Source organism: Solanum verrucosum, unplaced genomic scaffold (genome assembly GCF_900185275.1).
Source record: "Solanum verrucosum unplaced genomic scaffold, falcon-dt-bn FXZP01000307.1, whole genome shotgun sequence".
Taxonomy (NCBI): domain Eukaryota; kingdom Viridiplantae; phylum Streptophyta; class Magnoliopsida; order Solanales; family Solanaceae; genus Solanum; species Solanum verrucosum.
The window spans coordinates 1,056,501-1,075,926 of NW_026020264.1; the positions used below are offsets into that span (position 1 = coordinate 1,056,501).

Genomic DNA, 19,426 nt, shown 5'->3' on the forward strand with positions numbered 1-19,426 from the left:
ATGTTTAAACTCCTCATCAGATTTACTACATGTATTAGAAAATATTCTTGAATTTGATTTGAATGGTTAATCTCATCTTCAAATTATTGATAATCTTAAAAATATTTTTTTATTGGACTAACTCAACTTAAATATACTCTCAATCAGCTACATGACATAATAAGTGGTCTCAAACTCTTGTAGGAGCGTATGACTCTTAATAAAAAGTCGAGAGAAGTGTTGAAAACACTCCTAAATTTGACAAGAATTCACGGTGTATTTCACCCATGTGGCAAGATCAAGAGTGTATTTAAGTTCAGTCAGTCAGGTAGAAATTATCAATAGTTCAGGGACGAAACTAATAATTCACGCCAAGTTTAGGAGTACTTTTAATACTTTTCAGTTTTCTCAATTAATTGTATATGGTATCCATCCGTTTCGTTTTATTTGGTCCCTACATCAAAATAGATATTTAATCCATTTTAACAAACTAAGAATATTTTTTTTCCATGCTACCCTTAGAATTAATTAAGTGTTCGAAATGTATCTATCAACCTTTTAAGACTCTTGCTAACAAGAAGTTTACAGAAACACGCAATAGGTCGTTGCCATAAGGTCTTGCCAAAAATAATATTTGTACATGAATATTTCTAACTAAAATAAATATAGAATACTCAAAACTTTGACAAGTAAAAGTGTAAAAAGGAGAAAATTCTAAACTTTGAAAAATAGAAAGTTATCAACTCATGAAGTACATGTATTCGAATTTGAAAAGTTTCGAGAATTTGAAATTTTAAGAAATATTCAAACTTCAAAAAGGGTTTAAACATTTTGAACGCTAGACACGATTATGGAGTTTGAACGTATCAAGGTTTAATCTCCAAAGATTTTGATGCAATATAGATAGGTACTATATGTAGAGTCCAACCCCCTATATTGACTTTCAACAATTACGGCATGTAATTGTTAATGGTTGGCAAATTTGTAGATGACAACAAATGTTGAGAAACACAACAATTGAAAACTTTCGGTGGCACAATTTTGTCATATTGTGAATGGTTGCAGTTGTAAATTTCTTTTATAAAAGGAGATCATTAGCTCATTTTTGTACACGCCACTTTTTTCATCAATTTCATAAAGTGAACAAGTATAGTGGACAATTATTTTTGAATAGAGGCAGTAAACAAAAGATTATTTATATACAAACTCCTTTGTGATTGCACTAATTAATTTAGATAATAGGAATTGATGATGTCGACCCCTTGTCACTGCTTTTGTAAAGAGGTTTGTCAATTGATATATTAAAGACTTCAACAAGAAGTTTACGAATATAATGACAATCACATGTTCTCATGGTGGACTAGATTTGTTGCCATTTATATTGCAGTGGGTCTGGCATTGTCAACAGTGGCGGATCCAGGATTTAGAGTCCATGGGTGCCAAATAGACTTATCGATTAAATTAATTTTATATTTGATTAAATTATTTGTCTTTTCGATATATATCATAAATCAATCAATAAAATGTAAATAATAAGATATTACACTTTTATTGAGTATTTAATCAAATAAAAGAAAAGTCAAAGGAGTAATAATTTAATTTAAGTCAATAACAATTATAAAAAAATAAAAATAAAAATTGTGCCCCGCAACATCAGCCTTCTAAAGTTGCCCTCCTACCATGGCACCACAAGATAATTTTGTTCTGTGGGTGGCACGCTTTATATTTATATAAATATTATATATAAATATACCTATGTATATATAGAGTTTCCGTCGAAGTCCAAACCTCTGCATAGATCCGCCACTGATTGTCAATGTATAACCATTGCTTGCCTCCATGGCTTTGGTCTAATGGTAATAGCCAGCGCGTGATGTGTGGGTTAGGCTCATGTCATGAGTTCAAATCCTGTTCTAGACAAATGTTTGATATTTAAGTAGAGAAGGGTAGAAGGACGGACCCATTATCCAATTTTGAAGGGAAAAAAATATAACCATTGCTTAGGTCCACCAATTACAATACAAAGAAATAGAGCTTTTGGCTTATCACTATTCCAACAAAGGTTCTGCCAAAGGGTCTGGATGTGAAGTTCTGAACTTTGTAAAACATGTAACTATGACTCCAGCTAATGCAGCAACTCCCGGAATGAATCCCAATGAAAATCGCGTTACTGTGAAACAAGGATATGCTGGATTGCACGCTGCTGGTGTTACACCTACATAAGGGTGAAGACTTTCATGTCAAAGATTTAAATTTCATTCATGATATGCAGACGTTTGAAGTGAACGAAATATATAGCTTACTTTCGTATGATTCTAGAATGTACAGCATTACCCCACACAATACTTTCTCCACAAAGCCTAATGATCCATAAACGAAAGCAGATCCCTCAACTTCTTTATCAACTAGCTCACTTTCCATGCCTACTGAAGTTACCTGTTAACCACAAAGCAAATAGAAACATCGTGATTAGGAGCCTGAGTGCACTTTCTTGGATGAGTTAGCTTGAAGATTACCAACACAACAATGTTAAATTTGAGGTACAAAATAATTGAACTGCAGCTTACCATCATGAAGGCATTGGCTATTCCAATAACCACGGACAAGATGTACATAAAAACGTTCATGTTAATCGGTAGGGAGAGTACTACTGCACTACAAAATAGCCACAGGAAGCCTCCTACTGAAAAGATGGCCTTCAACCTGTGACTGCTCCATTGGAGTTCCTACATGCAACCAGTATAATAGATTAGGATATGGAAACAAGGAACAGGCAAAAAGTGAAGACCAAATGTAGAACAACCCCATAGAGAAAGAGAACCTGGAGCAAGATAGATGTAATGAAGCTGCACAAATAGATGATGGCAGGAACCTATTACATAATAACTCAGCCCGATTAGCATTAGTTAATTGGAAGATATAAGTGTTGTCAATTTTATTCAACTCGATAGCAAATCATACCAAAGCCTTGGAAGATTGGCTCATGTGTAGATCACTAATTACATAGAGAGCAAGAAACACCTGAGATAACAAAGACAAAACAGAAACTTAGAACAGAGAACTACTACATATGTGAATGATCGATAACATATAACTTAAAGAAGCCGGAAGAAAATTATAGTTACCTGTGATATATTCGTTACAGCTCTAGTTAACACATAAATGCTAGCTACTCTATAATATAGGCCATTTTTCAACCATCGCTTCCAAGAAGAACCACAAGGATTTGTCTTGTGAGATACGTGTTTCACCCTGCACAAAAGATGCTTAACATTGTAATTTGTTTCCTCATTAATGAAGTACATTCGAGCCTTCCAAATTAACAAGGGGACTGAGTAGATAACAAACCTAGGCTCTTTAGTTCCAAGATGAAATAAAATTACAAAGAAGCATCCGATCAATACTGTGATAGTTGCCAACAAGTGGTACTGCAAACATAAATGGTAAAGTACATTAGCGCAAAGCACGTGCTCATGCATATAGAAGAGCACTCCTGGTATTCAATGTACCTGCTCCTTGATTTCAACTTGTTTCACGGATGAATTGAAGATGAAAAATCCAATTCCATATACGATTAGGCTTGCGACCTTCCCAATTATTGGTTCACAGTAACAAGACAAGAGGTAAAAGGTTAGTTTTGTCTATATTGAGATGAAATGCATGTAAGAGAGCTATGCATAGAATGGTGCAACAGAGTACCAACCATTGTAAAAGCATTACGGCAGCTGACACATGCCACTCTGCTTGTTTGATCCAGGGTAAGGCCATTCACCATTGCCCTTCAACAAAGAAGGCCAAGAAAATGTAGAACACATTTATCATTTTAGCCAAATAATCGAATGATTCTGTAGTAAATATAAAACGAACACGAAAGTTGAGATGATTACATATGTGATACTTGAGTACAAGACCATCCACCACTGAAGAGTATATCAAACATATAATATCCAATCATTTGCACAAGAGGCGTATCGATCCCAATAATTTTGCAAGGAACGCAAACGCCCCAATAAAACGAAGAAAATGCAGCAGAGACAAGAACAGTCCCCACAGCATGCCATATTTTGAAATGTCCAAATCTGTCTATCTGTTGTGGAAAAAAAAAAAAACAAGCAAAAATAATTCATGATCGGCAAGTTTTTCGATCATATCAAAAGCTTGAAGTGAAACATATGTAACAAGTTAACAACTTCTCATGATATTACATTGAAAGAAAAAAAGAAGGATTGCAATGAAAAAAATACCAGTTCTCCAGCAATTATGGTCATCGTTGCATCGGTGAATTGCCCTGTAATTGCAAGTGCTGCAACTTGTCTGTGAAATAGAACCAAATGAAGTGTCAAATCAACCAATCTCATAATGAAGTTTAAACCAGTGTACTAAAGCCACTCGTAGACTAACTCGATCCAAGACTCTGTAAGCCCTGAAATCAGGTATCTTCTGATTAAATGATGCTCTAAACATTACTCTGCCCTTCCCAAACTTCTCGGTGTACATCAATATCCAATCAAATTCATAAAATCCTTGTCACAACTCACAAGAAGTAGTAGCAAAATTATGCAAAACTCTTTTATACCAACTTTAAGTCCTTTTAATATTTATTTTTTTCCAACAAAACAAAAGGTACCAAGATGTGATGGAATGGTAAAATTAAGTCCCTCCACCTTTAACCAAGCGTCTCAGGTTAAAAAAAAGAAAAAAGAATAGAAAAACAAAGAAAGAATAATATTACCTAAACTAGCTACAACAAGATGTTCATAAAAAACTGAGTCAAGATTAGCAAGAGAGTGTGTATATGCTTACTTTGGAGGCATTCCAATACTGGTCAAATAGAGCAAGAGATAAGTGTACCAATAGGTTGATGTTATATCATTAAGCACATGCCCTACACCATATGCTAAAACAGACCATCTTCCCAATGGCTTTGCTTCTTCATTTTCCACATTGCTTCCAATCATGATGGAATAAGTAAACTCCGAGAATTCAAAAAATCTGTTCTTATAACAACAGTACAAAACATATATTAGTAGCAAAGATGCTAAATTAATAAAGTCTTTGCTGTTTGATGAAATGCATAAGTTATTTCCATTGACAAACAGACACAGGAGTATCAATGTATTTGACATGGACAAGAATCAAAGATATTATTAAAATTAATGCATGTTGACAACTTTCAATTAATTATTACTCCTTTATGATGATTGAAACAGTGTTTTTTTCCCCAATTATTGCGCTTGCTGATTCAAGTTTTCCTATTACAAACAAGAAGCCAATGTTATATATACTCCAACTTTTTATGAAATTGCACTAGAATAATTGTGATATTAATAAACTGATATACCACTTCTCCAATTCTGCCTATCCCTGGCACAACAGGACTATGCAATTTCTTGGCTGGTCTTTCAGTAAATCGGGGAATAGTGAAACAAAAAATTGACTATACTAGATGCAGCAAGATACTTCGCAAAAACCAATTCAGGATTTGAAGTTTGCCAGCGATTTCAAGATTTGAAGTTTATGAGTTCTGAATTTAGTTATTAGAAGTTAGTGAGTTTTAAATGTATAATTGGTAAAATGTTACTACTATATTTTATGAATTGTTAGTACGAAATATGAATATAGGATTTGAACTAAAATTGTTGAGTACTGCCAAACTTGATCACTCATTTTGTAAATGAAAAATTAGTTAAATCCCACTTGTTGTGTTGGTTACTGTATATGTATAATCCGTATTGACAAAATATGATTGTGGTTGTTGGATTCGTATCCAATCTGGTTGATCGAATACATTATATATAAAAATTGTTATGTCTCTCTTTTTCCTTTTATCTCCTCAAGATTCTCTTCTTGATAAATATTTTCTCAAGTTTTTTTTTACATAGCATCTCATAATTTAGATTTTATAACTCTATTTTTAAATTATTATTAACATTCATACATGAATCTGTTTCCCCAAATCTTAAAATTTAAATCATAAAAAATCCGACCTTTAAATTCACACTCATATTAAACACCTGCACTCTAGTTTGAGCAATATAATAGGCCACTGCTATATAACCTAAACATGGGGTATGGGTGAAGGCAGTGGTGGAACCATCTTATGCTCGTTCGAAAATTATACTGTTTAGCTAGGTTATAAAAGGTGCCGGAGTGGCGCAAAATGATTTATTTGTGTGATTCACCCATGTCGTAGATCAAACTTAAGCGCATGTATTATTGAAAAAAAATAGCATGGGTTGGTCACTTTTTTGACATGTATAATATAAGAAAACAATATAGCCACCCTTTATAATATAGTTGAAGAATGGCAAATGTTTGAGATTTTGGACAAAGTTGCCCTCAATGTATCACTCTGAGAAAATATTAGTGAATAAATATCAAATTAGAAGGACACACAAGAATACAAGGATCATCCATTTAACAAAATGATAGATTTAATTATTATGATACAAATAAGGTTATTAGACTCATCATATGAAGAAATTTGAAGTTAAAGACCAAAGAAGGACTACACCAACAATTGCTTCTAATCCAAACCATCTCTTTCCAATATGACAACCAGCAGATTTAGGAGCACCAGCAGGGGCACCTGTGGGACTAGATCCAACTGCAAAAAAAAATTGCAACACAAAAACAGAAAAGTGTTTAACCTTTATATATTTGACTATATAGAATAATTTATACACTATTACGTCGTGTAAACGATAACTACAAGTAATGTTTTAAAAAAGTGGAATAATCATATAATTAGATATAAATAAGACAGGTTACCTGATACAAGTTATATTAATACATTGATAGTGTATAAATTACAGTATTACGTTGTCAGTGTGTATAAGTTGAATCGCCTGAATCACCAATTTTTCAGAATTTTGTAAAAGAAATGTAGTAGTATAACTTACCAGAAGGAATGGGGCTATGTGCAGATGGACTGCCAGCAATGCTGCTTGAATTATTAGCAATTTGATAGAATACTTGAGCATCTGGTGAATTTGCAGGCAAGTGGAGAAGTGCTGCATATATCATCAAAAAGTGTCAAAGATTAACTTGATGAAAAACGGTTTTTCTTACTACTGTCTGTCTCAATTTATGTGCTACTATTTCTTTTAGAGTTGTTAACAAAAGAATGACATATTTCTATATTTATAAGTAACAATTAAAATTTAAACTTTCCATTTTACTCTTAATAAAATGATTTATAAATACAGACTTGTTTCTGACCACATATTTCAAAAGATTAAAACCCTATTGATAAGATTGTGAACTCTTTCAGATCGTTAATTTCATTTAGTTGAGACAGAGTTCAGCATGCTTTCCACTAAGTAAGAAAAACCTATAAGTAACCCATTACATCCCGGTGAGTGAGAGAGTTATTATTTGTGTTACATCTTTAAATCCGAAAGAGGGGCTTTCCTCTTATCTCTCAAATTACTTATATTGAAGCCATCGAGAGAAAAATAAGAAAGCTATTGTACACACAACCCCATTCGCCCCTTACTAATACAATAAATGATACTGAAACTACGAGCTAAAAACAGGCGTACTTACCAGGGCATTCAGAGATGTTAGCAGGGGCTTTACAAACAGAGGGGAGTGTTAAAGCAAGTGTAACATTGAGTTGAAGTCCCAAATCAGGATCATTTCTATCCTTAATTAACAAACAAAGACACTTCTTGCTATCTTTCAACACTTGTTTCAATCCAGTACAGCAATCTGGTGTAGGAGCTGGTGCATTACCTCCAACATAAGGCAAACATGTTGCTAAACCAATCAATGATTGTGTACACTCTTCTTTGTCCTTTTCTGTATCTGAATTTCCAAATACACATAATATGAAGAACAACACCAATCTCAACTGATATTTCATGGTGCAAGAAACCATATTGAAATGTTTATAGAGGGAACTGAGGTGTCTTGAACTCTGTTTTTGCCTTTTGCTAGTTTTTGTGTTAAGTGGAAAAAAGATAAGACATTCCTTTGGCTCTTATATAATAGGTTCCTTTACAAAAAAAAATTGTTTTCGAGGAGACGTCTTGAACTTTTGACCCCGATTGCCTCAGACAAAATTTCAACATCAACAAATTTTGGAGGCAAGCGGATGTCAAAAGTTTTAAGACTATTCATTTTAAGGTCATTAGTGTAATTTCGTATATAATCTTTGGGCTAAGTCGGTCCAAATTAGTCATAACATGGTGGCAATACCGTCCATTTTAGGGTAAATTTATACGATATTTTTAAAAAAGGTCTCACATCGTAAATGTGACTTTCCTTCTTTTTTTTCCGGATACTCATACCTCCAATCAGTGGTGGAGCCACCTTATCTCTAGGGGGTTCATCCGAACCCCCTCCGGCGGAAAATTATATTATTTTGACATGGTTAAAACATTTTTTAGGTATATATAGTAGATGTCGAACCCCCTTCGACTACTTTGTTTGTTTATTTCTTCAGATTTTGAATCCCTTATTGAAAATTCTGGCTCCGCCACTGCCTCCAATAATATCTAAGTTCCTCGAACCAAAACTAGCCAGGTGTTTGGATGAGGGTTTAAGGAAATAGTAAGTATTACTTAACAACTTGTAGTGGTTGAAAAGTACTCACTCAACATTTTCAGACCTTTTTCTTTCTTTTGTCTCTAAGAATTGTTGGCTTTATTATGGAAGATTCCAATTTCCAAGAACCACTAATTTTGTAGCAAGAAACAAGAAACTAATTTGTTTTTCAGTTTTCAATTAAGGATGGGAATGTAGGTGTAAATACAAAGTGGGGCACTTTACCAACCCACTATAGGATGTAAACCAATTAAACCTGGACCACCTGAATTTCTTCTTGTTATCATAATTGGTTTGTGTTGCCTAAATTTAGCCATGACAACATTTGAGCATGCTTATGATGTCACTTCCACTTATTATGTGGATCAAATTAAATTGTTGTGCAATTTAACTTGTTAAATCACCTAGAATAATGTAATCACTCTGTTTCAATTGGTTTGTTTTGACTTAGACATACTCCCTCCGTCCCTATTTACTTGTCCATATTTCCTTTTTTAGTTGTCCCTATTTAGTTGTCCATTTTGACAAATCAAGAAAGGACAACAAATTTTTTCCTATTATACCCTTATTTACACTTCTTGAAAATTGTAAAAGTGTATGTTGTTTCCCTCCAATTTATTTCACTTGAATTCAAATAAGTGGTTGTAATTTTGAAGTGAAAAGTTGTCATAAGGGTAAAATTGTAACTTCACTGTGCTAATCATTGTTGTCTTAATCTGTGTGCCATTTCTAAAGTGGACAACTAAAAAGGGACGGAGGGAGTAATGTTTAAGAAAGTAAAGAAAATTCTTATATTGTGATTTTAAATAAAAAACACGTATCAAAATATTCTTTAATCATATGGTCTTGAACGTATCATATTGAAATTAAATTGATAATAGAAAAGGAAAAAGACATTCATTTTAAAACGGATTAAAATGAAAGTAGGATAAATGAATTGAAATGAAGGAAGTAATACATATAGATATGCAAAAGTAGAGGCCGGGCTTTTTTCATTTTCACTAGAAGAGACAATGTCGTGGTCCGCTCCAGGCCCAACTAATAATGACTGTTGTGCTGCAACTTTGGGCCGCACGAATTTATCTTCGTTAAGCTTCGAAATGGACTAGAAGGGAGTCGGGTCGAAGTGGACAATAATTTGGTTCATTAATTTCTAATAATAGAGTATCTAAATACAATGTTTGTTTTGATTGTTATTTAAATTATATTGTATCGTATCATTACCGATAGATTTAAACAATACGATACAATAAAATTTAAATAATAATCAAAACAAACATTGTATTTAGACTAACAATACAATACAACCATCCAAACAAGGTGTATATTACAATAATGAAATTGGAAAAATGTTTAAATAACAAAAATATTAAAATAGCTAAAAAAAAAATGAAAAATAATTAGATGAAAAAATGAAAATGTCAGCCGCTTTTTTTTTTTGAGGTAAGGCACAAGTCGTCATGTGCCTTCCTTCATCAGCTAAAGCCGTTCATGCGTCTAATGAAAGGCATGTGGGGCTCTGCATTTTTATCCTTTTGGTTTCATCTTCAATTTGTTTGTTCTCTTGAAATTTTTGATAATTTGTTTTCCTTTTGGTTTTGAACTCGCGATATTAGATCTGATGATAATTAAATAGTGTCGATAAATATTTTAACACCCTTTATTAATGTGTATATTCATTGTCGCTAAAAATTATTCGATCATCTTTCCACTTCAACTAATTACAAGAGACGTATAGATAAGTTCAGCTTAGATAGAATTTTTTAACCATTTTAAATACATAAGATTCTAGTGCTTGTTAAGGAAATTACAACAGAATTATTTACATTAATCAAATTATCAAATCTATGATGTACAAGGTTTGGTGTTATGGAATAAGTATAGTATAATATAATATAAAATGATTAAAAAAAAAAGCCACACCGTAGATCTAGTCTAACTGAATGCTCCATTAAAATTCGTGTCAAGATCCCATTTGTTAATGGGCAAGACCAAAACAAAAAAAATAAAGGAGTTGTGACAAAAATAAGGCAAGGGAAGTGTTCTTATCTTAACAAAACTTCGTATGGCGTATTAACGGCAAAAACTAAAGATTTTTTTTTTAATCGTGAATAAGTGAAATTTTTTGTATTACAAAGTATGATTCTTATTGAATTAGTACGTTGAAAAAATGCATAGTGGAAAGCGAATTACTAAAATAGTAGGATAATTTCTAATTTTTTTCATATGTAAATATTATAGTATTATTTTTTTCCTCACCAATTCAATTAAAATATCAGTGAAAATAACCACTAAACATTTTCGACAGGAAAGTAAGATTTTTTTTTTAGTAGTGACTTAACTTACATCAAGCACAAAAAAGACATAAAGATGGTCACCCATCTCAAAAATTTGTATATCAAAAATCCCTCCCCACTCCCTCTAATACTAAAACTAGGAAAAACTAAAAAGAAATATTAGGAAGACCTCTATAGATTTTTGAAAATTTTATAGTACTTAATTAAAATGGAAGCAAAGTAAGTAGATCATGAACATGAATGATATCGTTAATTTATCTTTCTTTTACTTCAAATTGACGTATTCTTTCTTTCAATATTCATATTAAATATATATCTACATAGTTAAAGTCTCAACGAAGGGATTAACATGTCTCCATGAATTTAATTGCCATATAAATAATCAAGGTTTTTTTAAAAAAAAAGAAAATTCTAAGAACTTGAGGGAGGACAAATGAAGTTTAGTGTAACTAAACTGACATTATAACAATTTAAAAGTAATACATACATAAAGAGGTCCACGTCAAGTTCTGGTTTTGGTCGGTGACAAATGTCAGTTAGATACATATTTAATTAGTACTATATTTTATAAAGGTCTTGACCATATAAAAATTCACCGGCCAGTTGGACAAATATTAATGGAACGTCAAAAAGTAAAAATCCTACGTACAATGCACCCAAAGCTAACACTCAATTAAAAAAGTCTCCTCTCCTATATTAATTACACTTTCTCCGCTCGTGACATTATTTAAGATGATACAAATTTTAATAATTTTTTTAAAAAAGGATGGTAATCTTAATTTATCTAATTGAGGGTAAAACGGTAAAAAAAAAATTAAAAAAAATATGACAAAAGGAATATCTATTATCTGAAATGTGATGGGATGGATTAGATCCCAATGACCAATATACTCTTAGTTAGAAATATGGTGTTCGAGCTCTGAAAATATGAAAATTCCCGATAGGGAGTATTTTCCTTTTTTAAAAATGAGTCAAAATACATGACACGAATTTGAATTAATTGAAACAGTGAGTTTAGAAATTAAATGCTTAAAAGAAAAATGAAAAAAAATCATTTAGTATCTAGTCAAATAAAGGAAAAAAGACAACAATAAATGAGATTTAGACCTTTATAAAAAGCCATAGCAACTCTATTCCAAAACCAAACAAATCTCATTCTAAGAAAATCAAACTCTTCTTTCCACACTTTCAAGCAAATCAAAGTTCCAATTATAACACATCTCCTTTTAATTTGAGAAAAAAATGGGAGATAATTACTCATCATCGCAGGCACCTTCAATACATTTATGTTTCTTCTTTCTTGTTCTTTTCATGTTTGTAAGTGTTACATGGTACATCAACTATGAGTCTATCTTTGAAGGCATTATGGATCAATTCAAGTTTCTTCTCATGTTGTCTCCATTAGTACTACTATTAATTGTTCATTTACTTTCCAACTTTGAGAAATCTCTCATCTTCAATATTCCTTTGCCTGAACAAGACTCATTTCATAGAGCTGGTGGTACTCCTTGGGGAGTTGGATTTCTCCTTGTGCTTCTACTCTTCATGATTTCTTATCACTCTGATCTTCGCGAACGATGGTTTCCTCTTCTAAGTTGAAGAAGAGTATGTTATGAACGGTTACATGTAATTATCTTTTAGTTTGAGTAACGAAGACACTTAAAAAGAGTTTTTGAGTACTGTCGAGAAGAGCCCTTGTGTATTTATTGTAACTGGGATGTTTAATTAGTGTTTTTCTTGTTATCTTTTCAATTAGTTTCTTCACTACTCTTTAATATTGGAAAGTTTGTTTTGTTTTTCATGTTGTGGTTATTTCTTAATAATTGTAGGGTTATGAATGTGTAAATAATCGTCATTTCTGGTCAACAGTATTTATTGGCAGCTATATTTCATTCAAGTACAAAGGAAAAAAAGACGTTGAAAAAACTGGCCATGAGAATTATTCACTTTTTTCGGAATAATTATTCAGTTTATTTGGAGTTGGATTTCAAATTTGGAAAACTGCTCCAAACATGTTTTCCAACTCGATCTCTTCTCTCATTTGCAAAAAATTATAACCAAACACAACTCCAACTTTATAAATTTCAAATAAGGTGGAAAATATTTGAAATGTATGGGGAAACAACGCCTATGCAGTTTTGTGTTTTTAGGTTCAGTTGAAGTGCAAAATTGTTGAGAGAAGGTCAACAAGAAGAGTCAGAATTGCTGCAACTTAAACTTGGCCATCACAGTGCCATAGCCATAAATCATACAATTCTGACTTACAGAACCATTCACATGTTGATGTAAAACAAGGAAACTATACGTTGATGGTAGATATTATGACTGAAAATAATGATTTCAAATGCAGAAACTTGATATCAATGAAATCGTTAATGCTTGTAACTTAAATAAGCTTTGGTTTCTTTACCCCTCAACAAATTACCAGGTGAGCTTTCATGCACATGATTTTTGATATAAGAAGAAGCAAGTTTCCAGAACTATGGTGAAATCAACTTTTCAAGAAATAACTACATATATCATTAGCAGATTTAATATTTTCTTTTTTCCAGAAACAGGGAACTTTGTCAAATCTAACCATCTAAGGGGATTGTACTGCCGTCAACAGCATAAATGCAGAAGACTCATCATATTTATTGTACATTTTATCGTTCGTCGTTTTCCTCAATATACCCGTACAAAAAGAATTACGAGACTTGGAACAAGTTTATCTCCCAGAAAAGATTTTTGGAGCATCCACCTCAATCCTTGGAAGGAAAGCTGTTTTCACTATTGCTATATTTGAGGGATGTAAAAAAAAGAGAGAATATTATTATCAAATACATGACACAATTTTGAGACAGGAAATATCAGATAAGCTTATGCAACATATTCAAAAGTAAAATTTCCATCCAACAGCTCTCCAGGTAAAAAAGACTGTCACTGAATCAAAAAATTGAAAAAAGCACACAAAACTAACCAATGAGGCAGCTCCCCGTAGAGTTCATTAAGTACAAACATGCACAGAGCTCTTATTTGAACAGGAAAAATCTCTCCATCTCATAATATTATCCATCTATATTTGACAACAGACGTGACTAATAAAAGCTGACCTCCACATTAGAAAATAATATCCTCATCTTTCTGTGAAGGATGGGACAGTAAGTTATGGGCTGAACCAAGCGAAATACCTCTCTTCAAAGAAATATCTTCAGCAGCCTTCTCCGCTGCATACAGCCTGGCAGCGGCCATCTGTTTCTCTACCTCCCTCTTCTTGTAACCTTGTATCTTCTTCAAACGGAAGAAGTCCTCCCTTTCCAGTTCATCAAGTTCCCCCTTGATGTAAAGAACTGTGTTCTCCAACCGAGGCTTCACAACATTCTCCAACGCATTGACCCTCCGATTTGTTGTCTTGATTGCCTCATCGAGAGTCAAGAATGATGTTTGCAAAGATGCAAGCTCAACAAGTAATTCAATAGATTTCACGTAAGCAGCACGGCAGGCTTGTACCTGTTGCCCACCTCTAGCTAATCCAGTCAGGTCATTCTTGGTCTCTCCTTCAGAAAAGTGCTCAAACTTGGGGAGCTTCACCCCAGCAATATTTTCCTGCCGTGATCGAACTTTCAGAGTAGCAGTCTGGACATTTTCAAGGACAACGTGCTTAATGTTCTCACCAGCAGCATATTTTACCTCTGTCAAAGCAAATGAGGAATTTTTCATGACATCTCCCATCGATTCCTTTGTTGATACTATTTTCTTTAAAATCTGACGGAACTGCACAGTCAAAGCATCACTTTTCTTTTTCAGCAAAGCATGGCCTCTTGTTGCTCCAACAAGGCGAGCTTTAATAACTCCAAGCATCGTAACTGTGGGGACGACAACCAAGCGGTTGGTTTGCCCTGACATTTTGCCAAGCTACTTAGCTGAAAAGAAGAAGTGAGGTTATAATTTACAATAGAAAAAAATATCACTTCGATATAGGACACAAAATTGTAAATGAGTGTAATTGAACATAAAAAATGACCCTATCAGTTCCGTTTTTCCTTTTCTTATAGACAAAGTAGTCTTTTTTTACCTATATCCGATATCAGCAACAACAACATGCGCAGTATATAGTCCCACAAGTGTGGTCTGGGGATGACAGAGTGTACGCAGACCTTACCCCTACCGGAAGGTAGAGAGGTTGTTTTCGATAGACCCTCAGCTCAAAGAAAGCAATAAAGATCACAGCTTTAACCAATGAGAAAACAATTCTGTTCACAGAAAAGCCAAAAATTCCAAAAGACCCAATTTCAACAACAAAGAATAAAATTAAGCATAACCGACAACCTAGCAATTTCCAAGATATGAAAACAACATCAGCAATAACAAGAAACAACTACCACTACAGTACACAACCCAAACTCAGTAAAACTCCACATGCTAAAATGAACAAAACAACATTGAAACAACCCCCAAATCACATAACGCTCACAGCTTGAAGAATACCTGCGGAAAAATATAGAACAAGAAGGATTTGGTGGTGTGATTAGGTTAATATGCTATCTCTTCTTCTTTTTTTCTGGTCAGTTACTGAATCAGAACACGGCCAAAACTAAGTAAACTCAACATCCCAAAATGAACAAAACAACACCCAAATCACATAAAGTTCACAACTTTGAAGAATACCTGCTAAAAATATATCCGATGTCATTAATAAAAAATTTCATAAATTTAATTTTCATGGATAACCAAAATCATCAGATGTATGCTCCTAATGATGATAAAAAATCCCAGAATAGAAAAAATACTAATTATCAATGATGCTAATATCTATTCTTTCACACACTCACCCAATCTAACGTTTTTAGGCATACTGATTGATTTGCATTCAAGAAGCACTCTAGATAAATTATGACACTTAAAGTGCAAATGATTAGAAGTTGAATCCATTCCATTCATTGTCTTCTTCTCCCCCCCTCGGTTACTGAACTCCACCCGAAATTTTCTTGAATCTCAAGAAAAGGGTCTTCTAGAAAAATTCAAAGAATTAGAGGAACTCCTCTTCTTGGACGAAATGATCAAGGAGTACTCGGAAACACATCTCGAAGAGTCTGGGAAAGGAATCCATATAGAAACTATCCAACTCATCAAGATACAAAATGAGAATCATATCCATACGATTTTACACTTCTGTTTTATTATTCTATGCGGGTATTCAATTTTGGGCAGTGAAAAACTTATTATTCTCAACTCTTGGGATCAACAATGTAGCTAGAGCGAATCGTCTCTTGTACTACGGTTTAATATAAGTGTCAAAGAGCGATTCTCTTGCAACGGTTACAGGACATGCCCCTGAGGCTATTGATTTGCATCATCATAACAACTCATATCTCTTTTTACTTTTTAGCCGAAGTCTATAGGTATGATTACAAGAAGGGAATTTGTGAATGACTTCATATTATGACTTCTCGTTCCATCTGGCAAAAGCTCAAAATTCATTGTATTGTGAGACTCAGTTTATGGAATGGCAAAAGCTCAGATACACCATTTTTATTTTTTTCGAAATTATCAGGAAGGTAGATTAGTAAATCAGCACAAATTCAAAGCAATCATCATACCGGAAGAAGTAGCAAGATCAAACGTTATTTTTTAAATGAATCTTCTAACTTGCATCAGCTTGTGCACTATGTTCTAGTGAGGGGATATATGACAGTGACTACTTACAGCTGTCACTATGTTCTAGATGAGGAGTTTAACAGAATCGTTGATGATTTGTTGGTACGAGAAACTGCTCAGGTGATTATTCTTCCCAATGAAAAGCCTTTTCGATGACTGTTGCCTTTTTCTTGAATGTTTCTTTCCTCAAAGGAAAATTAGAAAATGAAAAACTTATATTATGAGCAGAAGAACCTAATTAAATGCAAGGTCACAAGGTTGTATTGAACTTTAAAAATGAAACAACAGAGCTGTATAAGACTTCTTTACACAGTTGAATACCAGGAAGCTTGGAAGGCACATTCTAAGTATCACTTTAATTTCCTGTCCTTTTAAGCCATAAGGTTCCAGATATTCCAACCAGTTTGTAACCTTATATTATGCTAAGTGACCATCTTGGGGACTACATAAAAAGTCGTCTGCTCACAATCCCAAGGCAGTGAAAGCTCTCCATCAGGGATATGAGTCTAGAAATAAAATATTAATTACTACTTTATTGAGGTTGATGGGTAATAATATGATGGTCAATATGCTTTTCTCTGGGACAAATAATTAATTATTCTCTTCCCTTAGTCATATAACGCCTGGGATTAAATCAAATGAAAGAGTGACAACAGGCCCCTATGGGCTTTCTTAATGTACTCTTCCCATCGGTCTGAACAGGTTTGTTATTGTTGTGTTTCTTCCCCTCCAAAATCCTCCAGCTGTAGCTTAGTTTAGATTGTTATACAAAAATCTCTAAATCCGTTAAGGTAATATCTTTTTGTGCCCCCAAGGCCTAGCTCAAGTGGCAAAAGGTGGAGGATTTGTGGCTTAGGTCACAGGTTCAAGCCCCACACCATGCAAAGCGAAGCCCGGTATTTAAGTGGAGAAGGGTAGAGGGGAGGGCCCATTATCCACCGAGTTTAAGACCGTGATTGGGCCAAAGGGCGGGTCCCAGACGGATTTCTTGGTTATCAAAAAAAATATCTTTTTGTGCTTGATGAAAATAAAGATGTTAAGTTGCTTTTGCAAGATCATCTCCAAATTTCTGAAGATGGAACCACCTTATTATGTATATAGCAGCTTTCACTGATTTCTATCTTCTTGTATTTTCCTACAGGTTAAACTTTTTATGAATTTATTACAAGATTCTGGTCCTTTCAAGGAGAATGTGTGGAATTGATTAAGGTGTTTGACATCCGCATTTATCAATGGCCAGCTATTCCCTGTTGAAGCTTCTTCTAATTCACCAATCAGAGTGACATCTTCTGTTGGCTGTGCTAGCAGATCATTTTAGAAGCACCCATCCATGTTTACTGGGGAAATTGGCATTTGATCTTCTGTTTAAAGCATTAATCATTTTCTAAGAATAGATAAGACCCTTTCAAGCTCTTTCCGCAGCTTATTCACAATATTCAAAATTGGAAATATCCAACCAGAATGCAGTAAGAATCTTAGCCATGTATAGAAAAACGATCAATGTTTATCCTGTATAGAATCATATTCTTCAATACGTGGTCACAATATTGTTCTTATTAGACCTTAGCAATACAGTTATCATAAGTTCGTATTATCTTATTTAGGTATATACACTATGAATATTACATAGATGACAGCATGTCTTGAGGTTAATTTCATCTTCTAAAGCGTCTTTTAACATTTTCGAGTATTCTTTCCAGGTTACTTTGTGCTTCAGCACAATCACTAATTTTAGAGCACCCAAAAGTGCCAAATTTTCATATATTTAACACTTCATCTTCTTGTGTTTGATTGTAGTATAGACTTAAGTTTACGTTAAAGGAAACAGATAGTACTATCTTCCGCCCCTGCCACAACCTGTAACTCCAGACCAAGAGACGAACATGATCCAGCACAAGAAGTAACAAGTTGCAACTACTCAAAACTCGGGCAAATGATAAAAAATAATTATGAGAAGAAAAGGGGATCCACAATAACCAACGCAGATCTTAAGCAATTGAAACTAAATCCACAATTCATCAAAGATCATTAGAAGGGAATCCATAAACTTAATAATTGCATTTCATAAACTGAATCTGACAATACAATGAAAAAAAATTCATGATCTAATTCCGTTTTAACAATACCCCAAATGGCAGATCATTATAAATAAGAATGCATGTATAACTCGTAAAAATCACAAATAAGTATAGAAAATCGAAATTGGGGAATGTTGATAACCAATTCAGAATTCACTTACAAGTAGATTTCTCCGGAGAAGAAAGAGATCACTGGAGCTTCAAACAAACTCAGCACAAGAAGAGAATTGGGTCAACTATACCAAGAACAACACTTTCAGATCCAAATTGGGACTGCCTATTACTATACCTTTTTATTATTATTATTATTTATCATTGACATAAAGACAAAAAAGAAATGAAAATAAATAAATAAATAAAAGGCAAAAAAATTCGTAACTATTATATTTTCGTAATTTTATACTTAAATAGGTCCTTTTAGTTCAACTTTTTCTTTATTTTATTATAAGATAATAAATTTACATTTTTCAAAACAAAATAAAGGAAGAAGAGCAATACTAAAATACATATAATAAAAATAAACATAAAATCAAAACAAATTCAATAAAAAATTGTTGGTTTCTTCTCGATGCAATAAAATATCCAAAATAACAAATTTTAAATATATTTTAATAAATCTCAAAAACAAATATTTATCTTTTAAATTTCATATTCAATTAATCACCATGTAAAATTAAAATAACAGAGAATATAACTACATACGAAAAATAAGAAGGAAATATTACTATCTAAGAAAAATAGGGAAGGTATTTACAATTTGGAAAATCGAACATTCATCGATAAAGTGAAATTTTAGTTAGGTAATTTATTGAGATACTAAAATTTTCGAAACAAAAAAAGTAATTAATGTTGAGTATATAATATAAAAAAATAATTATCTTTTCT

At 33.1% G+C, this 19,426-nt stretch overlaps 4 protein-coding genes across 5 annotated transcripts in view; 1 reads left to right on the forward strand and 3 right to left on the reverse strand.

Annotated features, from left to right (window-relative positions):
* LOC125833719 (citrate synthase, mitochondrial) overlaps positions 1-19,426 on the forward strand; it is a 346,970-nt gene that overhangs the window by 253,898 nt on the left and 73,646 nt on the right. The window lies entirely within an intron of this gene.
* LOC125833557 (uncharacterized) lies at positions 2,028-4,961 on the reverse strand. The gene is made up of 12 exons (XM_049512718.1): positions 4,783-4,961; positions 4,224-4,293; positions 3,867-4,066; positions 3,683-3,758; positions 3,489-3,566; positions 3,328-3,407; positions 3,105-3,231; positions 2,941-3,000; positions 2,801-2,851; positions 2,547-2,705; positions 2,283-2,415; positions 2,028-2,194 (listed from the first exon to the last, which is right to left on the reverse strand). The coding sequence occupies exons 1-12, from the start codon at positions 4,935-4,937 to the stop codon at positions 2,028-2,030; spliced, it is 1,356 nt and encodes a 451-aa protein (XP_049368675.1). The 5' UTR covers positions 4,938-4,961.
* LOC125833750 (non-specific lipid transfer protein GPI-anchored 14-like) lies at positions 6,373-7,960 on the reverse strand. Its single transcript, XM_049512937.1, has 3 exons — positions 7,528-7,960; positions 6,882-6,992; positions 6,373-6,586 (listed from the first exon to the last, which is right to left on the reverse strand). Exons 1-3 carry the CDS (start codon positions 7,859-7,861, stop codon positions 6,450-6,452), a joined length of 582 nt encoding a protein of 193 aa, XP_049368894.1. The 5' UTR covers positions 7,862-7,960; the 3' UTR covers positions 6,373-6,449.
* LOC125833740 (V-type proton ATPase subunit D) lies at positions 13,676-18,855 on the reverse strand. Its single transcript, XM_049512928.1, has 2 exons — positions 18,703-18,855; positions 13,676-14,728 (listed from the first exon to the last, which is right to left on the reverse strand). The coding sequence occupies exon 2, from the start codon at positions 14,709-14,711 to the stop codon at positions 13,926-13,928; it is 786 nt and encodes a 261-aa protein (XP_049368885.1). The 5' UTR covers positions 14,712-14,728; positions 18,703-18,855; the 3' UTR covers positions 13,676-13,925.

Coding starts and splice junctions, on each gene's coding strand:
- LOC125833557 (XM_049512718.1), bottom strand. CDS start 4,937: ATGATTGGAAGCAATGTGGAAAATGAAGAAGCAAAGCCATTGGGAAGA. Junction 4,067..4,223: donor CCATAATTGCTGGAGAACTG/GTATTTTTTTCA, acceptor TTTCCACAACAG/ATAGACAGATTTGGACATTT. Junction 3,232..3,327: donor CTTGGAACTAAAGAGCCTAG/GTTTGTTATCTA, acceptor TCTTTTGTGCAG/GGTGAAACACGTATCTCACA.
- LOC125833750 (XM_049512937.1), bottom strand. CDS start 7,861: ATGGTTTCTTGCACCATGAAATATCAGTTGAGATTGGTGTTGTTCTTC. Junction 6,993..7,527: donor TAACATCTCTGAATGCCCTG/GTAAGTACGCCT, acceptor TGATATATGCAG/CACTTCTCCACTTGCCTGCA. Junction 6,587..6,881: donor ACATAGCCCCATTCCTTCTG/GTAAGTTATACT, acceptor TTTTTTTTGCAG/TTGGATCTAGTCCCACAGGT.
- LOC125833740 (XM_049512928.1), bottom strand. CDS start 14,711: ATGTCAGGGCAAACCAACCGCTTGGTTGTCGTCCCCACAGTTACGATG.